This window comes from Trichosurus vulpecula, chromosome 3 (genome assembly GCF_011100635.1).
Source record: "Trichosurus vulpecula isolate mTriVul1 chromosome 3, mTriVul1.pri, whole genome shotgun sequence".
NCBI classification, from domain to species: Eukaryota; Metazoa; Chordata; class Mammalia; order Diprotodontia; family Phalangeridae; genus Trichosurus; species Trichosurus vulpecula.
In genome coordinates, this window is record NC_050575.1 from 271,128,836 (window position 1) to 271,146,670 (window position 17,835).

The window sequence follows — 17,835 nt, forward strand, 5'->3', positions numbered from 1 at the left end:
ATAACCTCTCATGGAAAATAAAGGCAAAGTATATGCCTTATGTCCTTCAACACAAACAGCATAGAAGAAAAATCAACTGTTTTTTAAAGAAAAAAAACATCAAAATTTTCAATTAAACTATTTGTAATTTATTGTACAAGTTTTGAAGTTTTATACAAGTTCTCTAGCAATTAGGTGCTAATTAGACTTCTTTTGGGGAAAAAAGTGTACATGGGTTAGAAATACAAATTCAGTAGAATCATACTGTATTATTTCTAAGGGCAGAGATGTCATCTGAAACTACTATGTATCATAACAGACTAAGAACCTGGCAGAGACGAAGACGTGTATCAGAGACAGAAAGTATTTTTGGAATTTACTTTCATGCTTTAAACAAAAAGAAAAATTAATATTCCTTTGAGGAAACATGAAGGCCAGAAAGCACTAACTCACACATGCCCTTGCCCCAATCTGATCTTGAAAAAACCCCAACAAGAAACACAGGAAAGCTATCCAAATATACACATGCCTTGAATTCAAAATCAGGTATTTAGTCAACAAATACTTATTATATGCCGATTACTAGGCAAAGCACAGGTGATACAAAGAAAAGGGGAGAAAAACCCCAGTCTCTTCCTTCAAAGGAATATACATTCCCAAAAAGGGAAACACTATGTAAACAATGGGGTTCGTGCATTATACACACACACACAAACACATATACATGCATATATATATATATATATATATATATATATATATATATATATGTAGAGAGAGAGAGAGAGAGAGAGAGAGAGAGAGGGTTAATGGCAAATAATATGAAAGAGGAAGGATCTTGAACCTGGGGGAACCAAGAAAGGCCTTCTATAGAAAGTGGAACTTGAATTGAGCTTCGAAGGAAGCCAAGGAGGCAGGCCATTCCATTCATGGGGAACAGCCAATGGAAGGGCTCAGAGATGGGAAATACAGTGTTATGTTTATGGAAAACATTGGGTAGGCCAGTGTGACTGGATTCTGTAATGAGTAGAGGAGAGTAAAAGGAAGTATAGGAAGTTTTAAAAGGTAGGAAGGGGCCAGGTTATGAAGGGCTTTAAATACCAAACAAAAGAGATTATATTCAATCTGGAGGTTAATAGGGAGCCTCTGGGGTTCATTGAGCAAAGGGTGACATAGTCAGACTATACTTTAGAAAAATCATCCTGGCAGCTAAACGGACAATGATTGGAGAGGGTAGAGACTTCAGTCAAGACTACATATATATATATATATATGTATATATGTATGTATATATATACATATATAATATACATATATATAGAGAGAGATAAATAGATAGATAGATAGATAGATAGATAGATAGATGGAGAGAGAGAGAGAGAGTCTAGAAGACTATCATAATGGTCCAAGCAAGAAGTAATGAGGGTCTGAATAAGGGTTGTAGCTGTGTAAGTGGAGAGAAGGGAATATCCATGAGAAATGTGGTATAAGTAGAAATGATGAGTTTTGCAAAAGATTGGCTACGTAGGATGGATGAGAGTAAGGACTCAAGGATGAAGCTGCGATTGAAAACTTGGGAGTCTGGGAGAAATAGTAGTATATTCAAAAGCAAAAGTTTGAAGGGAAAGATTTGGATAGAAAGAATGAGTTCTGTTTTGAATATGTTGAGTTTTAGATGCCTATAGGATTATCCATTTTGAGATGTCCAAGAGCCAGTTGATGAGTAACTCTAGCTTAGGAGAGACTAGGGATAGATATGTAGACATGGGTATCATTTGCATGAAATGATAAATGAATCCATGGGAGCTGAAGGGAACACTAAATGAGATAGAGATAGGGCCCATAACAGAGTCTTTGGGAACACCCATGGTTAATGCGTATGTCATGAAGAAATAACAAAGAGAGACTTGAGAAAGAACAGATAGGTAGAGAACCAGGAAGGGATTAGGGAAAAGAATAAGCATTTATATAGTGATATGCCAGGGACTGTGCTAAGCACTATTTACAAATATTATTTCATTTGATCCTCACAAAAATTCTGTAAGGTAGGTGCTATTATTCTCATTCCCATTTTACAGTTAAGGAAACTGAAGCAAACAGAGGGTAAGTAACTTGCTCAGGGTCACAAAGATAGTAAGTGTCTGAGACTAGATTTGAACTCTGCATTTCCTGACTCCAGAACCAGGGCTGTACATACTCCATCACCAGCTTTCTGTAGTGAGAGCAATCTTACCAGAGATTACCAGGAGACAGCAATCTCATGAAAACCTGGATAGAGAGAATCCAAGAGGAGAAGGTAATCAGTGGTAACAAAAACAATGAAGAGATTATTGGTAACTTTGGAGAGGGTAGTTTCAGTTGAATGATGAGGGCAGAAGCCAGACTGAAGAAGGTTCAGAAAGGCGTCAGAGGAAGAAGTAGAAGCAATAAGTATGGATGACTTTTTTCAAGGAGCTCAGTCATAAAGGGGAGAGATAAAGGGTGGTATTTAGTAGTGATGGTAGAACCAACTGAGGGTTTTTTAAGGAGAGAAGCATAGATATATGGATTGTTGTTTGTCCTTCATTCTTGAAGAGGATCATGCTGTCAGGAAGGTGATGCTATGACTTGTAAGTGAATTGGATTTAAGTGAAGGATGCCTGTGCGAAGTCACCAACCTTACTTTTTCCTCCAGAGCCATGTGGGTCCAGTGGCAAGATTCTGATTAGGATGACTGGAGATGGCTCCCAGAAATGTTAGTAAGCATCAAGGAAGTGGTAGGGACATGGATCATGGATGTTAACCACATGTACTTCTCTGTACCTGCTTATTCTGGAACATGCAGCAGCATAGGATGAGTCTGAGACCAGGACAGAGTTGGCCTGCTGTAGGAGTCATAGATATCAGTGTTCTTTGTACAGCTAAAGTTCTGAAAACTAGAAAGTTTGTGAAATAGGTAGCTAGTCCTTAGCCACCTATTTTGATATGTAACAGCAGTTAAGAGTGCTAAATGATAATTAAAATGGAAATTTTTATGGCACTTTATACTTTATAAAGCACTTAACGTATATCTCAATTTGTCCTCACAACAGCCCTTTAAAGGGTAGGGACAAGTGCCATGTTCCCTATTGTAAAGATGAGCAAACTAAGGCTAAGAGAGGTTAGGCAGTGGCAGAGCCTGCAATGCAGATTTCTGGAGAAACTGATGAAGACAATTGTTATTGTATGCCTGGATCTGATTGGGAATGAGGGAGTTGTTGCCAAAGTACGAATGACAGGGACCTTGGGAGGAAATGACTATGTAGATTTGTGGACTATAATGATAGTCAAGGAGGGGAGTACTCGTCATAGTCTAATATGCATCCTGAATTGTGAAGGACTGGATTTTAAAGAGTTCAGAGAAAGGATAGGTAGCCTACCATGGCGTTAGGTTCTATAGAAACAGTCAACTTGAGAGGGATGGAATGATCTCAAGAATACATTTTTTCAAAGACAGAACTAGAAATATTTATCATAGGAAAGGAAGTGAAGGGGGAGCTCTAAGAGGTGAATGTAAATGTACTGGGGACTAATTGACCAAATTACCATCTTTAAAATATTATGCCCATCCATCGAGGAATAGCTAAACAAATTGTGGCACATGGATATAACGGGAAATTACTGTGTTATAAGAAATGATGAATATGGTGGATACAGAGAAGCATAGAAAGACTTATGTGGACTGATAAAAAGCAAGATAAGCAGATCCAGGAAAATAATGTACACAGTGACTGCAACAATGTAAGTAGAGAGAGCAAAAATAGCAAAACTGGAACTGAATGTTACAAAACTATAACGAACAAGCTCTGCCCCCGAAGAACAGCTGTGGGAAGACATTTCCCTCTGTTTCTTTGCAGAAGTGGGGAACCATTACATGGAATATTGCAACATTGGATTTCCTGCCTGCCACCCCCCCCCCGCCCCATATACTGGTTAGTTTTGCCGAATTTTTTCTTTTCCCTTTTTGTTATAAGGGGTGGTTCTCTGGGAGGGAGGAAGAGGAAGGAAACAGTGTAGGTGATATACAAGTAATATCAATAAAATTTATTTTCTAAAAACACATTTATAGAAGATAGATATGTAGTCAGAGAGGCATCAGAATCACTCTTCAGTGATTCTGAGTGCCATTTATTGAGGATGAACATCAAAATGGGCTAGTCCTTCCTGTAGAAGGTGTGGGATTAGTGCAAGCAATGATAAAATCTAAAACAAATGAAGACTGGTAATGAATAAATAAATGGATGAAGAAGAAATTTTTTAAAAGTTTATCAAGCACCTGCTATGTGGCAAGGGCAACTAGGGGACGAAGTAGATAGAGTACTAGGCCTGGAGTTAGAAAGACCTGAGCACAATTCCAGCCTCGAACACTTACTGTGTGACCCTGGGCAAGTCACTTAACCCTATTTGCCTCAGCTTCCTCATCTGTAAAATAAGCTGGAGAAGGAAATGATAAACTACTCCAGTGTCTTTGCCAAGAAAACTCTAAATAGTGTCATGAAGAGTCAGACATGACCAAAATGACTGAACAATATGTCAAATATATGTCAAACACTATGCTGAGTATTAGGCATAGAAAAACCAAAGCAAAGACAATGTCTACTCTCAAGGAGCTTACAACAAGAAGAGATAACATGTATAAAGGACAATATTTAGAGTTGCCAGGAGGTGTATTTTGGTTTGGTGGTTGGAAAGGCATATCCAAGGCCGTATGACTATATAAGTGGTAGAGAATCATGCTGAAGTAGCCTAATTTCCTTTTTTGACATTTTTACTAGACAGGTAAATCAAGGAAATTCTCTAGGCACAGAATACCTGGGATAGTGAGTGGAGCAATAGGGGAGTAGATTGACAACACACCCTTTCCAAGAACATGGTTCCAGAAATGGACAGCAGGATCAAGGCCAAGGGCAAGAAGATGGTGAGAGAATAAATTGAAGAAGGGCTAGACTAGCTGGCCTGATACAGTGGGTGACACACCAAGCAGGACCTCAGAGACCTCAGGACAAGAATTATGGAGATGGAAGAACTAAATCCTGAAGGTCATGGCTTTCTGGCCTGAGCAGCAAAGTGGCTAATGAGAAGATGTTTGAATGTCAAGGTAACCAAAAGGGCTTTCTTAGTTGTTGGAGATAATAGGAAAGTTTCAGAGAGAGGACAACTAGAAAAATAACTTCCTAATTTGTTTTTCTTTTCTCTATCACAGAGAATAATCACTACAATGGGAAATATAGAATAAAAGTGGTCAATAAGGTTTTGAAGCACAAAATTTCAATCTCTTTTCTTATTTGACTCTTTTTGCAGCTTTTGACATTGTTTTTTATCCCTCCCCCAACTAAGATGCTCTCCCCGCATCTTTGGCTTCAATAACATAGTTCTCTCCTGTTTCTCCTTCTACCTGTCTGTCCTTCTGCTTCATCAATCATGTCTCCTACCTTAACCATGCTTATCCTCCAAATTTTGATCCCTTAGTATCCTTTTGATCCCTTTCTCCTCTCTCTCTTCACACTTTCATTTAGTAATCTTATCAGCTCCCTTTGGTTCAATTATTATCTCTATGATGAAGACTACAAAATCAGTATTATATATCCATCCCTAATATCTTTCTCCCTTGTACTCCAATCCCCAATCACTAATTGTCTGCCAGACATTTCTACATGAGTGAGGCAGAGTAGAGGAGTGGAAAGAATACTGCTTTCAAAGTCAGATGATTTGGGTTCAAATACTGGCTCTTCAGTTTGCCACGTGTATAATCCTGAACAAACCACTTCACATCTGTTTGGGCTTCAGTTTCCTCACTTGCAAAATGAGGTGGGGCAGGGCTGGATCAGATATTTCTTTAAGATCCCTTCCAGCCATACATTTAAGAAATAAAATTCTATAGGCATCTCAGACTCAAACCTCTTTTCCCCTAAAGCCATCCCTTCCCCAAAGCTCTCCATTTCTGTTAAGGGTATTGCCATATTCCCTGGAAAACCACCTAGTTTGCAGCACCAATCATTCTTGACTCTTCTGTCTTCTTCAGCTGTCATATTCAATCAGTTGCAATTTTCACCAAATTTATACCCACAGCATCTCTTGCATCTCTCTTTCTGCTCACTGTCTATCTTAGTTTAGGCCTCATCACCTCTTGCCTAGACTAATTACTAGTCTCATAATTACTGGTACCCTGCTTCCAGTCTCTTCTCTCTTCAATTCATCTCCCCCACAGTTGACAAAATAATCTCTTTAACACAGATGTGAATATATAATTTTAAGGGTCAAAAATCTTTAAAAAAGGCTTCCCTTTTCAAATACAAATATCTCTGCTAGTGCTTAAGGCCCTTTACAATCTAGCCACAGCCTTTGCAGATTTACTAGCTTTCACAAACTTTGTTCTAGCCAAACTGGCCTGCTCATTCAAACTTGGCATTCTGTCACCTCCAGCCTTTGTGCAGGTTGTAACCTGTGCTTGAAACATGCTTTCTCCTGCCCTTTGACTCTTATGATCCTTAGCATTCTTCAGCGCTCAGCTCAGATACCACCTCTGTGAAGCCTTTTCCTATTCCATCTCCATCCTCAAATAATCTTCTATTTCCTTATTTGTTTACACGTTGTGTCCTCTATAGGTATAAGCTACTTGAAGACGAATACTGTTTCTCTTTTTTGTCTTTGTATCTTTTTATAGCCTAGCATGTAGAAGGAACTTAATAATTAAAACAAACAAAAACAAAACCTGAGGTGTGCAATTGTTAAGAGAGCACTTGTATACTCTCAATAAGTTCAAGCCACCAGACTAAGCTAAGTCCATCCCAACATAATAAAAGAAGTCATAGATGTGATTGCTGGGACGTTGTTGATCTCTCAAAAAAAATGTGAACATTGTAAAAGAGGCCACAGGACTTGGAATAGGCAAATGTTTTCCTGATGATGGAAAACGCAACTTCTTTAGACTTTTGGCCAGTAAATTTGATTTTAACTGCTGGCAAATTAAATAATGCATTATGAAAACAGTTTGAGAGGTCCTAGAAAGTGAGACAGTGACAGTGACCACTCTGAACCAGCATGGGTTAATGAAGAACAAGGCATAGAACTGTGAAAAGGTCCCTTAGATATCATCTGCTTGAATCTCTCATCTCAATTTAAAGATGAGAAAATTGAAGCTCAGAGCATTGAACTGACTTGTCAGGCAGGTCATCAGAAGCATTTATTAAGCAAAGCGCAGTGCTAAGCAACAGGTATACAAAAAAGGGCAAAAAAAGTTTCTGCCTTCAAGGATTTTAGATTCTAATGGGGGACACCACACAAAAATAACTAGTTACTTGCAAGATATATACTGAGTTGATGGAAAGCAATCTGAGAGGAGAAAGCATTCACAAGGCCATATAACTGATAAGTGGTTGAGAGTCTTGCTGGACTAACTTGATTTCCCCCCTTTCCCATCCCTCCCCCCAGCAAAATGAGGAGAGATATAGGCTAAATGGATTCAAAACTGGCTGAACAGTTGTACCAAAAGATGAGTGATTAATGAGTCTATGTCGGTCTGTAAGGAGGTATAGAGGTCTGCTCTACTTTCAGAGAAATAAATGTAAAGTCCTATATTTCAGTTCAATAAATCAACTGCCAAGACAGCAACAGTTAATGACATACTGTGCTAGCAAAATAAGACATTCAGATGAGGATGAGCTTACTGCATTTGTAATCCAGAACACATTTTCGTAGGACATATACAGATAATTAGGGACAAATTGGACATTTTTATTTGAAATAGCTAGATAATTGCTATAATTACCCATTTTACACGGTCCTTCGGGAACTTACTCTCAAATGCCAATCCTTGTTCATTTAATAAATACATTTTGTTTGATTTGGCTTATCTGTATAATTTGTTAAACGCTAAATTTGATCATTTTAAAATTTAGGATTTTAAGCAAATGCCATCAAGCTACTAATAAGACCATGAAATGGATCTTTATGTTTTCCCCTTTGAATTTCTTGACATGATAATTTTCTTTGGCAAAGATTGGGTTTTTTTTTAAATGCTCTATGTAGTATTTATGGGAAAACATGAACAAGAATAGCTCTCAGAAATATGTGAAGGGTTGTGACTTGTACCAGTAGGAAGGAGGGCCCACCCTGAGGAAACCAGGACTCTTTCAAAGTATTAAAAGGTAATAGAATAGAAACTCACTCTTCTTTTTGTTTCTGAGTTTTGGACTGGTGTAACATCCTGGTGCCCAATTCGAAAAGGCGATCTCCTTCCACAGTTAGATTTTTCTTTATTTGTCTTTTTACTATATAAGTACAAATAGAACACAAAATAAATAAAACAGCCTTATGCTTTTAGTTTAGGTCTTTAATAATATATATTACAAATCATAGTACATACTTTTTATTAGCATGCTACAGTTTTCAAAATAGTTTTTGCATTTGGTCCTCACCATGTCATCATTGGGAAAGGTTATTATTCCTATTTTATAAGAAGGAAAATGGTGCTCAGAGGAGTTACATGACTCGTCTAAAGTTCCAGAGCTAGAATAGGAGAGGAGGGTAGAACTCATATCATTTGATACCAGTCCTCTGTTCTTCCTACTATACAGCATTGCCTCTGAAAGAGGATTTTAATGTATTTAGCAAAACCTGTGATTCAAAACTTGGGAAATCAAAAAAAGGAAGCAATTTCAAATAAGAGGGGCACGATGATTCCATATTCCATTAACGAGACCACAAAGAACTATTAATGGCCCTGATCATTTGCTAAGAAAAGATACATAAAAATGTTACTTCCTTTACAACCTCATCCTTTTTCCTTCTAACAACTCATCAGGAAAGTATGGTATCCGTCTTTGTGGGTTTAGAAACTTTGTCAGTTTGTTTAAGTGCAAAGTTTTTTTTCACTAAAAGATGATTTGCAGCTATTTTTGGACAACTCTGGCTACCCAATCAATTTTGTAAGAGAGGGCACTTTTAGTACCTAATTTCTGCTTTCAATTATATGTTATTGAATCTTTGGATTAAAGGCACATTTTTTAATGGGAAAACACTATCAAATTGGCTTTGCAATAGCAATTCCTTCTATTTAAATACCCAATGAATGAACTGGAATTGAATTTATGCCAGAAATCATTAACATCTGTAATTTTCCTTTTGTAGCATTCTTTCATTTGCAATTCTTTCCAGGCTCTGCATTTGTTTTGAAAAAACAAATCTATTTTATTGGTGGAGTTCCCAACATAAAACTGATATCTTTTATCTTGAAGTGTGTTTTTGTCTTTGTGTGTGTGCATGTGTGTGTGTGTGTGTGTGTGTGTGTGTGTGTGTGTGTGTGCATGTGTGTATGTGTGGTTTAACATATCATAGGTTTGTAGAAAATACCTGTTGTGAATTCTGGTTATATGCAATTATGGCATTCTGTGTATATTTGCTCTACATTTTAGTCTGTATATGCTTATATATGTACACGTTGATCCTGAAGATAGCCTACAAATTCCTTGAGAACAAGGATTGCTTCATTTTTTTTGACTTTGTATTTTCAGTGCCTTACTTAGTTTCTGGCATGTAGTGGGCTTTTAATAAATGTTTGTTGATTGATCAAAGGGAGAGTGTGCACCAGAAATATATTTTTGAGAGGGAGATCAGGAAAGGCCTTATGTTGGAAGTGGCACAGGCCTGAGTGAGATAGTGAGAGAATAAAGTGTGAAGACTTCACAGGGAAGTATACACACACACACACACACACACACACACGCGCGCGCACATATCTATATCTAAAATCTTTGAGAATCAATATCAAGAGAAAAAGGGAATGGGATAAGTTTAAGTCTATGAGAATCTGATTACTTAGCTCTTAGGAATGTTTTTCTTCCCTGAAGTGCCTGTTCTTTCTTCTGGTTCTGGTCTAAAGATTTGCCAAATAAGGATAGGGTCACTGTGACCTGCTTTTTCTTTTACTGTAAGAGGAAGGAGAGGGTCTCCCCCTCCCCTTACCTTATTCTCTTTCTTTAGATTTACAGATGCCACCTCAGCAATATCATTAACCAGGGGAAGTAGGGGTTGGATTGTCTGTGCCTGATTTCCCAGTTCCTTGTTTAACTTTTCTAGCTCAGATTGTAAGCCCCACTCCCAGCCAATAGTGAGAGGGGACAGAGGGACAGGATTTTCCTTTGTTAGGGTATATTTATTGGTGCTTTGTTCTTTGTGCCCTGCCTTCTCTTGCTAGTACCGTTCTGGTAGAGGATGCCCTTTTCTCGCAAGAACTGAATAAAATTTTATTTCTGTTCCTACCTTGAGATGGCTCTTTATTAAAATTAATTTCTTTTCATAATTGGTGAGGGTCTTTCACCCCACGCAGACCTTTAAAAGTGAAATTTCTCTGGAATTATAGAGGATAGAATGTATTCTAATACAGTACTTGAAAAAAAAAGGTTGTGGGGGGAGAGGAAGAAAGTGGGTGAGGAGGGAAGCCCTCTGTGCTTATATAGATGGTGGTATTTTAAGACATTTTGGAAATACTGCAAAAAAAAATTGGGACAGTGCCAATACAACATGTAAGCTGCTGTATGAAAATGTGTCAGTCAATAGGATAGCCAAAAAATAAATCCACCTGTACAAGAGGCCCTAATTCCCTCCCAATGCTACAAGCTATTCTTTTATGTAGCAAAGGGATGTTGAGAACCTGGCAGCTGCAATAAGTACTGTCTATTGTGGAGCTCCATAGAATTACCCATTTAAAAAAGGATTTCTCTGGTTGGAGTCTATCAAGGCAGGAGAAGTCCAAACTGGTTCCCCCCAGCCTGTTTCCTCATCTATAAAATGAATGTGGTAATAGCATCTATCTCCCATTTCATAGGGTCATTGTGAGGATGGAATGAGATAATATATGTAAAGCACTCTGCCTCCTTAAAGTATTACATAAATATTAATATTGGCTCAGTTTGATGGATTACAAAATAATAAAGATTAGTGTGCTGGAGAGGCAGGGCAATGTTATTTTCTTCTGTGGCCATAATCAGAGGGTGTCAATTCAGATTCTTCAGAAAGAAGCTATTGCCTTTGTCTCAAGGGATGAATTTACCTAGCTTTTCCCTAAATAGCTTTTCCCTAGAGAAAAACAGAAAGATGTCAAATAACAATAATAAGAACTAGCATTTCCTTAGTGCTTTAAGGTTTGCAAAGTACTTTACAAGTTAACTTATATGTTAAATCCTCAATGTTTGTTCCTATGTAGGAGTATATAAAAGCCCAAACAGTGTATAGCCCCAAAGTGTAGGAATAACACACATATTAAAAAAAGGTCATTCTTAGGCATGTGTTGCTGATGAAACTGGGGTATTTTCCAAATCTCACTAAGGATGCTTCAGCAAGAAGATTAGAATGTCTTCAAATCTCATCCAAGACTCTCAAGATGTAACTAGCAAGATAAGCTGGGGTCTAACTAATTGCTGCCCCTCCAAAGGCATGTTATTATAAAAAAAGAGAGAGAATGGAACGCGTAGAATCTAGAAAAAGTTGAGTCCAAGACTAAGAATCGATCAGCATTTATCAAGCATTGTCCAAACAAAAGAAACTCTGATCCTAAGAAGTGGCACTGGTTTTCTAGGCCAAATAACGCTATCCTAGAAAATGACAATTCATCAAGGTCATAACCTGATAGAAATATCCTTTAAGGCTATCTATTCCAATTCTCTTTGTTCTAATGGTATGTTTATTAAGAAAATTTCTAGTCCATAATTTGGTCTCTTCTTTACTGTGCTGACCTAATAGGAGGGAAGGCCTTTTTTAAATGACTGTTTATTCTTACAGATATAGTCCCCTTGTAAATTAATCAGCTGGCATCCTGGTTTTTAAATCCATCTCTTTGGTGAGTTTGTTTAGTGTGACTATGTTTCCTAGAGCCTCATCAATTTTTAGGAAAGTGATAAAATTTTTGAATCCACAAAGATGAATGAATAGACTGTGAATTCAAAATGACCTCACCCAAATTGCAGACACCCTCTAAAAGGCCTTGCCTGTCTACCTTTCCCTCTGTCTTCTTCTTTGTCATGGTCTCTCCTGTCTCTTCCTAAAATGTTCATGAAAGGGGGTGATATTCTATGCTTGTGGTTGTATGTTAGGAAGGTTAAACAATTTTAAAAAACATCTTTTTCTTTTAACAAAACATTTTGAATTTCAAATTAGGAAACAATTTTTAAAATGTCTCTTACAATCCTTTTATTCTCCCATGTGTGAGCAGTGCTTTGTTGTATAATTTAGGATTTTAGGTTTAGAGTTGGAAAAGACCACAGAGGTCATCTAGTCCAATTGCTTCTCTTCAGAAGCTCATAGGATCACAATTTAAGAATTGAAAGAGACCTTGGATACCATCAAGTTCAACCCTTTCATTTTATAGATGAGGAAACTAAGTCTCGGTGAAGATAAGTGACTTGTCCATAATCATACAGTTGATATGTATGTGTCCAAGGCAGGATTGAAACCCAGGTCTTCCCACTTCCAGTATCAGCCCTCTGAACCACACTGTAACACACTGTCTCATATACTAACAGAAAAATTCACGTTTATGCAAAGGCAGACCCTATTGTCTATATGAGTATATAGGAAAAAGTAGCCATATCTGTATTGTTGATTATAATCAAGTAAACATTCCACTAGGTCAGCTAGGTGGGGCAGTAGATAGAGTGCCAGGACTGAAGTCAGGAAGACTTATCTTCCTGATTCTGATCTGCCCTTAGGCACTTACTAGCTGTGTGACCCTGGCCAAGTCACTTAATCCTGTTTGCCTCAAATTCCTCGTCTGTGAAAGAGCTGGAGAAGAAATGGCAAGTAACTTCAGTATCTTTGCCAAGAAAACCCCAAATGGGGTCACAAAGAGTAGGACATGAGTGAAAAACAACTGAACGAGAGCAAATCATTCTACTAATTAGTGAAATCATTCATAGCTTTTTTTTACACGAGTGGAGGTATACATGAAGGCTGTGCCTAGACATGAAAGATGGTTTATTTTAGTCATTTAAATCATCCCCCTCATTCAACCTTCTCAGTCAATTCAATCTAAACATCAAGTCACTTAAGTCAAATAATTGACTCATTGTTTTATCTAAATTGGCTAAGATGCGGTTTTAAAAATCTGGTTGGTCATCATAAGAGTTGGTGTATGATTATATTCATAATGAATACTTTTCTTTATGTACAAATACTAGAATGTGCTTTAAAAATTGTAAATATGCTTACCTATGAAGAGACAGATGGATAAGTTTGCATTGAAATTAAAGTATCAGTGAGAAGTTCAGTTTATCTTTTTTTTCTTTTTCTTTTTTTTTTTGGAGGGAGGAAGGCAAGGCAATTAGGCTTACGTGACTTACCCAAGGTCACACAGCTGCTAAGTGTCAAGTGTCTGAGGCAGATTTGAACTCAGGTCCTCCTGACTCCAGGACTGGTGCTCTATTCATTGTGCCACCTAGCTGTCCCAGTTCAGTTTATCTAGAATCTTGCTGTGAATGAGGAGTCATATGAGATAAGGCTGTGAAGGTACACTGGGACCAGTATTATAGAAGACTTTAAGTATGGGGCCAAGGGGTTAGTACTTCATTGAATCATTGGATCTTAGTGATTTTTAGGCTGAGGCCATCTTTTTGTTGTTCAGTCATTTCAGCATATACAACTATGTGATCTCATTAAGGGTTTTCTTGGCAAAGATACTGGAGTGGTTTGCCATTTCCTTCTCCAGCTCATTTTACAAATGAGGAAACTGAGGCCAACAGAGTTAAGTAACTCACCCAGTTTCACATAGCTAGTGTCTGAGGCAAAATTTGAACTCAGGATGAGTCTTCCTGACTTCAGACCAACATTTTATCCACTTTGTCACCTATTTGCCCAAAGTAGGTCATCTAGTTCTCTCTCAGACCTGAACCAGAATCCTCTCTACAACTTATTTAGTAAGAGATATTCTAGACTTTGCTAGTCCTTTGGTACTACTACTTCCAAAGGCAGTGCATGCCACTTTTGGGCTTTCTTTTGCCAAGAAGAATTATTGGTAGACAGTTTTCAACAAAGGGAAGAGTCTTCAAGATACAAACCAGTGACCTTGGCTTGGATTTTTTATAAAATTCTAGAGTATATATTAAATAGATCATTTTAAAGTATTTAGAAAGGCAAATGGGGATCACTGTGAAAAAGCATAGCAGAACAGGTCATTTTCTTAGTGGACAATTTTTCTAGATCTAGGGAATGCCCTAAATTTAGTATACCTGGATTTCATCAAAGCATTTGATAACACCTCATAAAATCCTTGAGCACAAAGAAAGAGGTGTGGACCAGACAATAGATTGTAAGTAGATTCAGGACTGGTTGAATAATCTGACCCAAATAATAGTGATTAACGCAAGGAGATTTCCAGCAGAGCACTATAGAACACAGTTCTCAACCTTATTTAACATTTTTATCATAGACTTGGATCAAACTGGCAAATAAATGACTCAGAGGTGGGAAGAGGGAAATATCTAACATGTGGGACAGCAGAGGTATGATCCTGAAAGATCCTAAAAGAGGTTAGGATGGTGGGTTAAATTTAATCAGGTGAAATAGAGATAAATATAAAGACTTACATAAATTAAAAAAAAAAACAGCTGCTAAAGTACAGCATACAAGAGGTATGACTAGACAGCTGTTCACGTGACAAAGATCTGAGGCATGCCTATAATCCAAGCTACCAAGGAGGCTGGCAGATCTCTTGCGTATGGGAGTTCTGAGCTGCAGTGGGGTGTCTGCATTAAATTCAGCATCAATGAGCCCCAGTAGGGAGAATGGGATCAACAAATTGCCTCAGGAGGGTTGAACCAGCCCAACTCTGATCAAAACTCCTGAGTAGATTAGTAGGGAATCAGGGATCAACCTGTGAGAAGCCCCTGCACTTCCAGCTGTGCTCAATGGGGAGACCTAGTCTGGGAAGGAAGGAAGAGAAGAGAAGAAAAGAAAAGAAATGGAAGGAAGAAAGACAGAAAGGAAGGGAGGAGGGAGGTAGGGAGGCAGGAAGAAAAAAAAATAGAAAGACAAAAGATGTGGGGATTTAAGTTACTGCAAGCTCAACATGTCAGCCATGTGACATAGCAGCCAAACAAGTTGCGATTCCTTTTTTTTTTTTTTTTTTGGTCTGCACATGGAGGTTCAGTGGTGTAGGGGTTGCCTTGGTAAGGAAAATAGTTGCAGTTCTGCAACTATTCAGCAACTTAAAAGTGTTGAGAGTTGTCTGAAGCACTGGGAGAATAAGTGATTTGTCTAGAGTCTCATAGCCAGTCTATGTCAGGTGGGATATAATGATCTTAGGCTGCTTTAAAATAGGCCTATTGTCCAGAAAGAGGGAGATGATACACCCACTGTACTCCACCCATAGTCAGATAATAAGTGGAATGTTATTTTTATTTCTGAGTACTACAGGGGCAGAGACAAAAGGTAGGGCATCTAGGAAAATAACTATGATGGTGAGAGAACTAGGGATATTTAGCTGGGAGAAATCTTGAGACTGAAGGGACAAACACAATAGCTCTTTTCAAGTATCTGAAAGGCTTTTGTGTGGAAGACGAATGGGACATTTAATTTAGTTCATAGAGGGAAAAAGTAGAAGCAACAGGTCAGCAGTGTAGGCTCCATGTAAGGAAAGCTTCTGAATTAGACTGTCCAGAAATGGTGTAGCTCCCTCCAGAAGTAGTGGGTTCCCCCTCATTGGAGCAGAGGGTGATTATTTGTTGGTGTTAGAGGGTGGGACTCCAGTGTAGGTATAGGTTAGACTCGATGGTCCTGCAAGTCCTTCCCAGCTATGAGATCCTATTATTCTATGATTTGTCACTTGGATTACATTTCTAGCTTTTGTGGCCAGAGTACCTAATTTGTAGGATTCACTAAATATTAGTCTGGTTGGTTATAGTTTGCAGCTAGGATAATTTTATTGAAAGAGAAATGGTACAACAAGATAGTGTTAAATAGCAGAGTCTAGGAATGAGCAGTTAGCTGTTATCTGTTTTCCTTGAGTGGTAAAACCATATGCTTTATCTATTCCAGGGAGTTTGGACTCAGAAGCTTTGGTTAAACCAATAGCAAATGACAGAGAAAGAAGCTGCTGATTACCGACTATACAGATGTGTTACATTTCCCGTTGTCCCCAGGATAATAAAACTGGGGAAAGGGAGACTTGGGTTATAATTTTTTTTGCATACTTCGCAGTTCCAAACAAAGCACCTTATATATAGTAAGCCCTCGATGAATATTTTATGATAGATTTGTTGTTTAAGCCATGATTGTTGTTGTAATAGAGATGGTGTATAAAAGGAGAAAATAAAAAGGAGGACAGCGATCTGGGCTTAGCTTCAGGGATACAGGGTAAAATTTACAGCTCTGGTTTGGATAGAAAGGGTCTCTTTGAAGCTTGTTAAAGCTCTGGGGTAGTTTGCATGGCCCTGGCACTAGCTGCCAGGGGTATGATGGAAGTTAGAAGCCATTTACTTCCTAGAACCTAAATAACAAGTGGTCCTAGGAAAATTCCCATAGAGCTTGAGAAAGGACGTGGAAAAAGAAAGATTTGACCTGAAGGGCTATTTTCTAAGTCTCTTGCATGTGGCTATGGGCATGACTAATAAAAGAGTTGGAATGAGTTGATTAGCCTAGAGATAGCCTCCCAAAAGAATTATAACATTCCTTTAGAAGAATGGAAATGAATAATCACTCACATGATTCCTACTATGTGCCCAGCACTGTGCTAAGTCCTTTACAGATAGTATTTGTATCCTCACAACAAGATTGGGAGGTGGGTGTTACTGTTATTATCATCATCACCATTTTATAGTTGAGGAAACTGAGGTAGATGTTAAGTGACTTGCCCAGGGTCACATAGCTAGTAAGGGTGTGAGGCTGGACTTGAACTCAGGTCTTCTTGATTCCAGGCCCAGTATCCTATCTACTGTGCCACCTAGCAGCTCAATAGAAGAAGCCCTAATAGTTGAAGGAAGCTTCAGCAGGTGGCAGAAGCCCAACAGCAGATGACAGCAGCAGTTAAAGGAAGAGTTAACGCCCATCCATGTCAGAGTTTTAATAAAAACTATTTAGATTTACTTGCCAGCCAAGCCCTGGAAAGTGCTGTTATTGTCCTCATTTTACAGATGAGGAAAATGAGGCTGAATGAGGTTAGTGACTTGTCCAGGGTCATGTGGATAATTAGTGTGTGAGGTTAGATTTGAGATCTTTAGGGTGTCTTCTAGCTCTAAATCCTAGATCCTGTACCATAAAGAAAAAGTCTGGATCAGTAATGGAAATGAATGGCAGTCACAGTGGCTTAACATGGTACCTTTTGACATACGTATCAGCCACCAAAGTCCAAGTCCTACTCCCTTCATTACCTAAATATTTTTTAAGCCGTTTGTCTTAGAACTCAGATTTCCTGATTGTTCTTTTTCAGGTCTAATTATTTAGAACACAATAGAAATATTCACTCTACATAAAATTGCCCAATTTGTTCAAATGAATTCATGTAAAAATAAGCAAATTCCCCAAATGCAGAGTTTTATAAGTTGCTCTTCTTTGAATTTGTAAGAAAGAACAATTTCTAGTTTGTTTCTGTCACATAGAGGCTCTTCTTTGCAGTTTGGCATGGACCAGTTTGAGCTGAACTCTGTTAAGTAACTTTTCCCATATTTCCTATGCAGACAAACTCCAGTGAACACCACAATTTCTCATCATAACTGTTAGTTATAATAATTGATGTTTTTATACTTAAAGTCCATAAGGTTTTCTAAGCACTTTACTCCCATGGGGTATAGGGTGTGATCAGGGCAGACTAGTACCTCTGATGTGAGGACTGCTGAGCCCTTTTTAGGTCTG

The 17,835-nt window shown here is 38.2% G+C and overlaps 1 protein-coding gene across 2 annotated transcripts in view; it reads right to left on the bottom strand.

Moving 5' to 3' along the window:
* Nucleotides 1-17,835, bottom strand: part of SEL1L2 (SEL1L2 adaptor subunit of ERAD E3 ligase) — a 185,121-nt gene that overhangs the window by 95,808 nt on the left and 71,478 nt on the right. For both annotated transcript variants that reach the window (XM_036751561.1, XM_036751560.1), the window contains exon 4: nt 8,165-8,267. In XM_036751561.1, the coding sequence (XP_036607456.1) occupies nt 8,165-8,267 (103 nt within the window). The remainder of the gene's footprint in view (nt 1-8,164; nt 8,268-17,835) is intronic.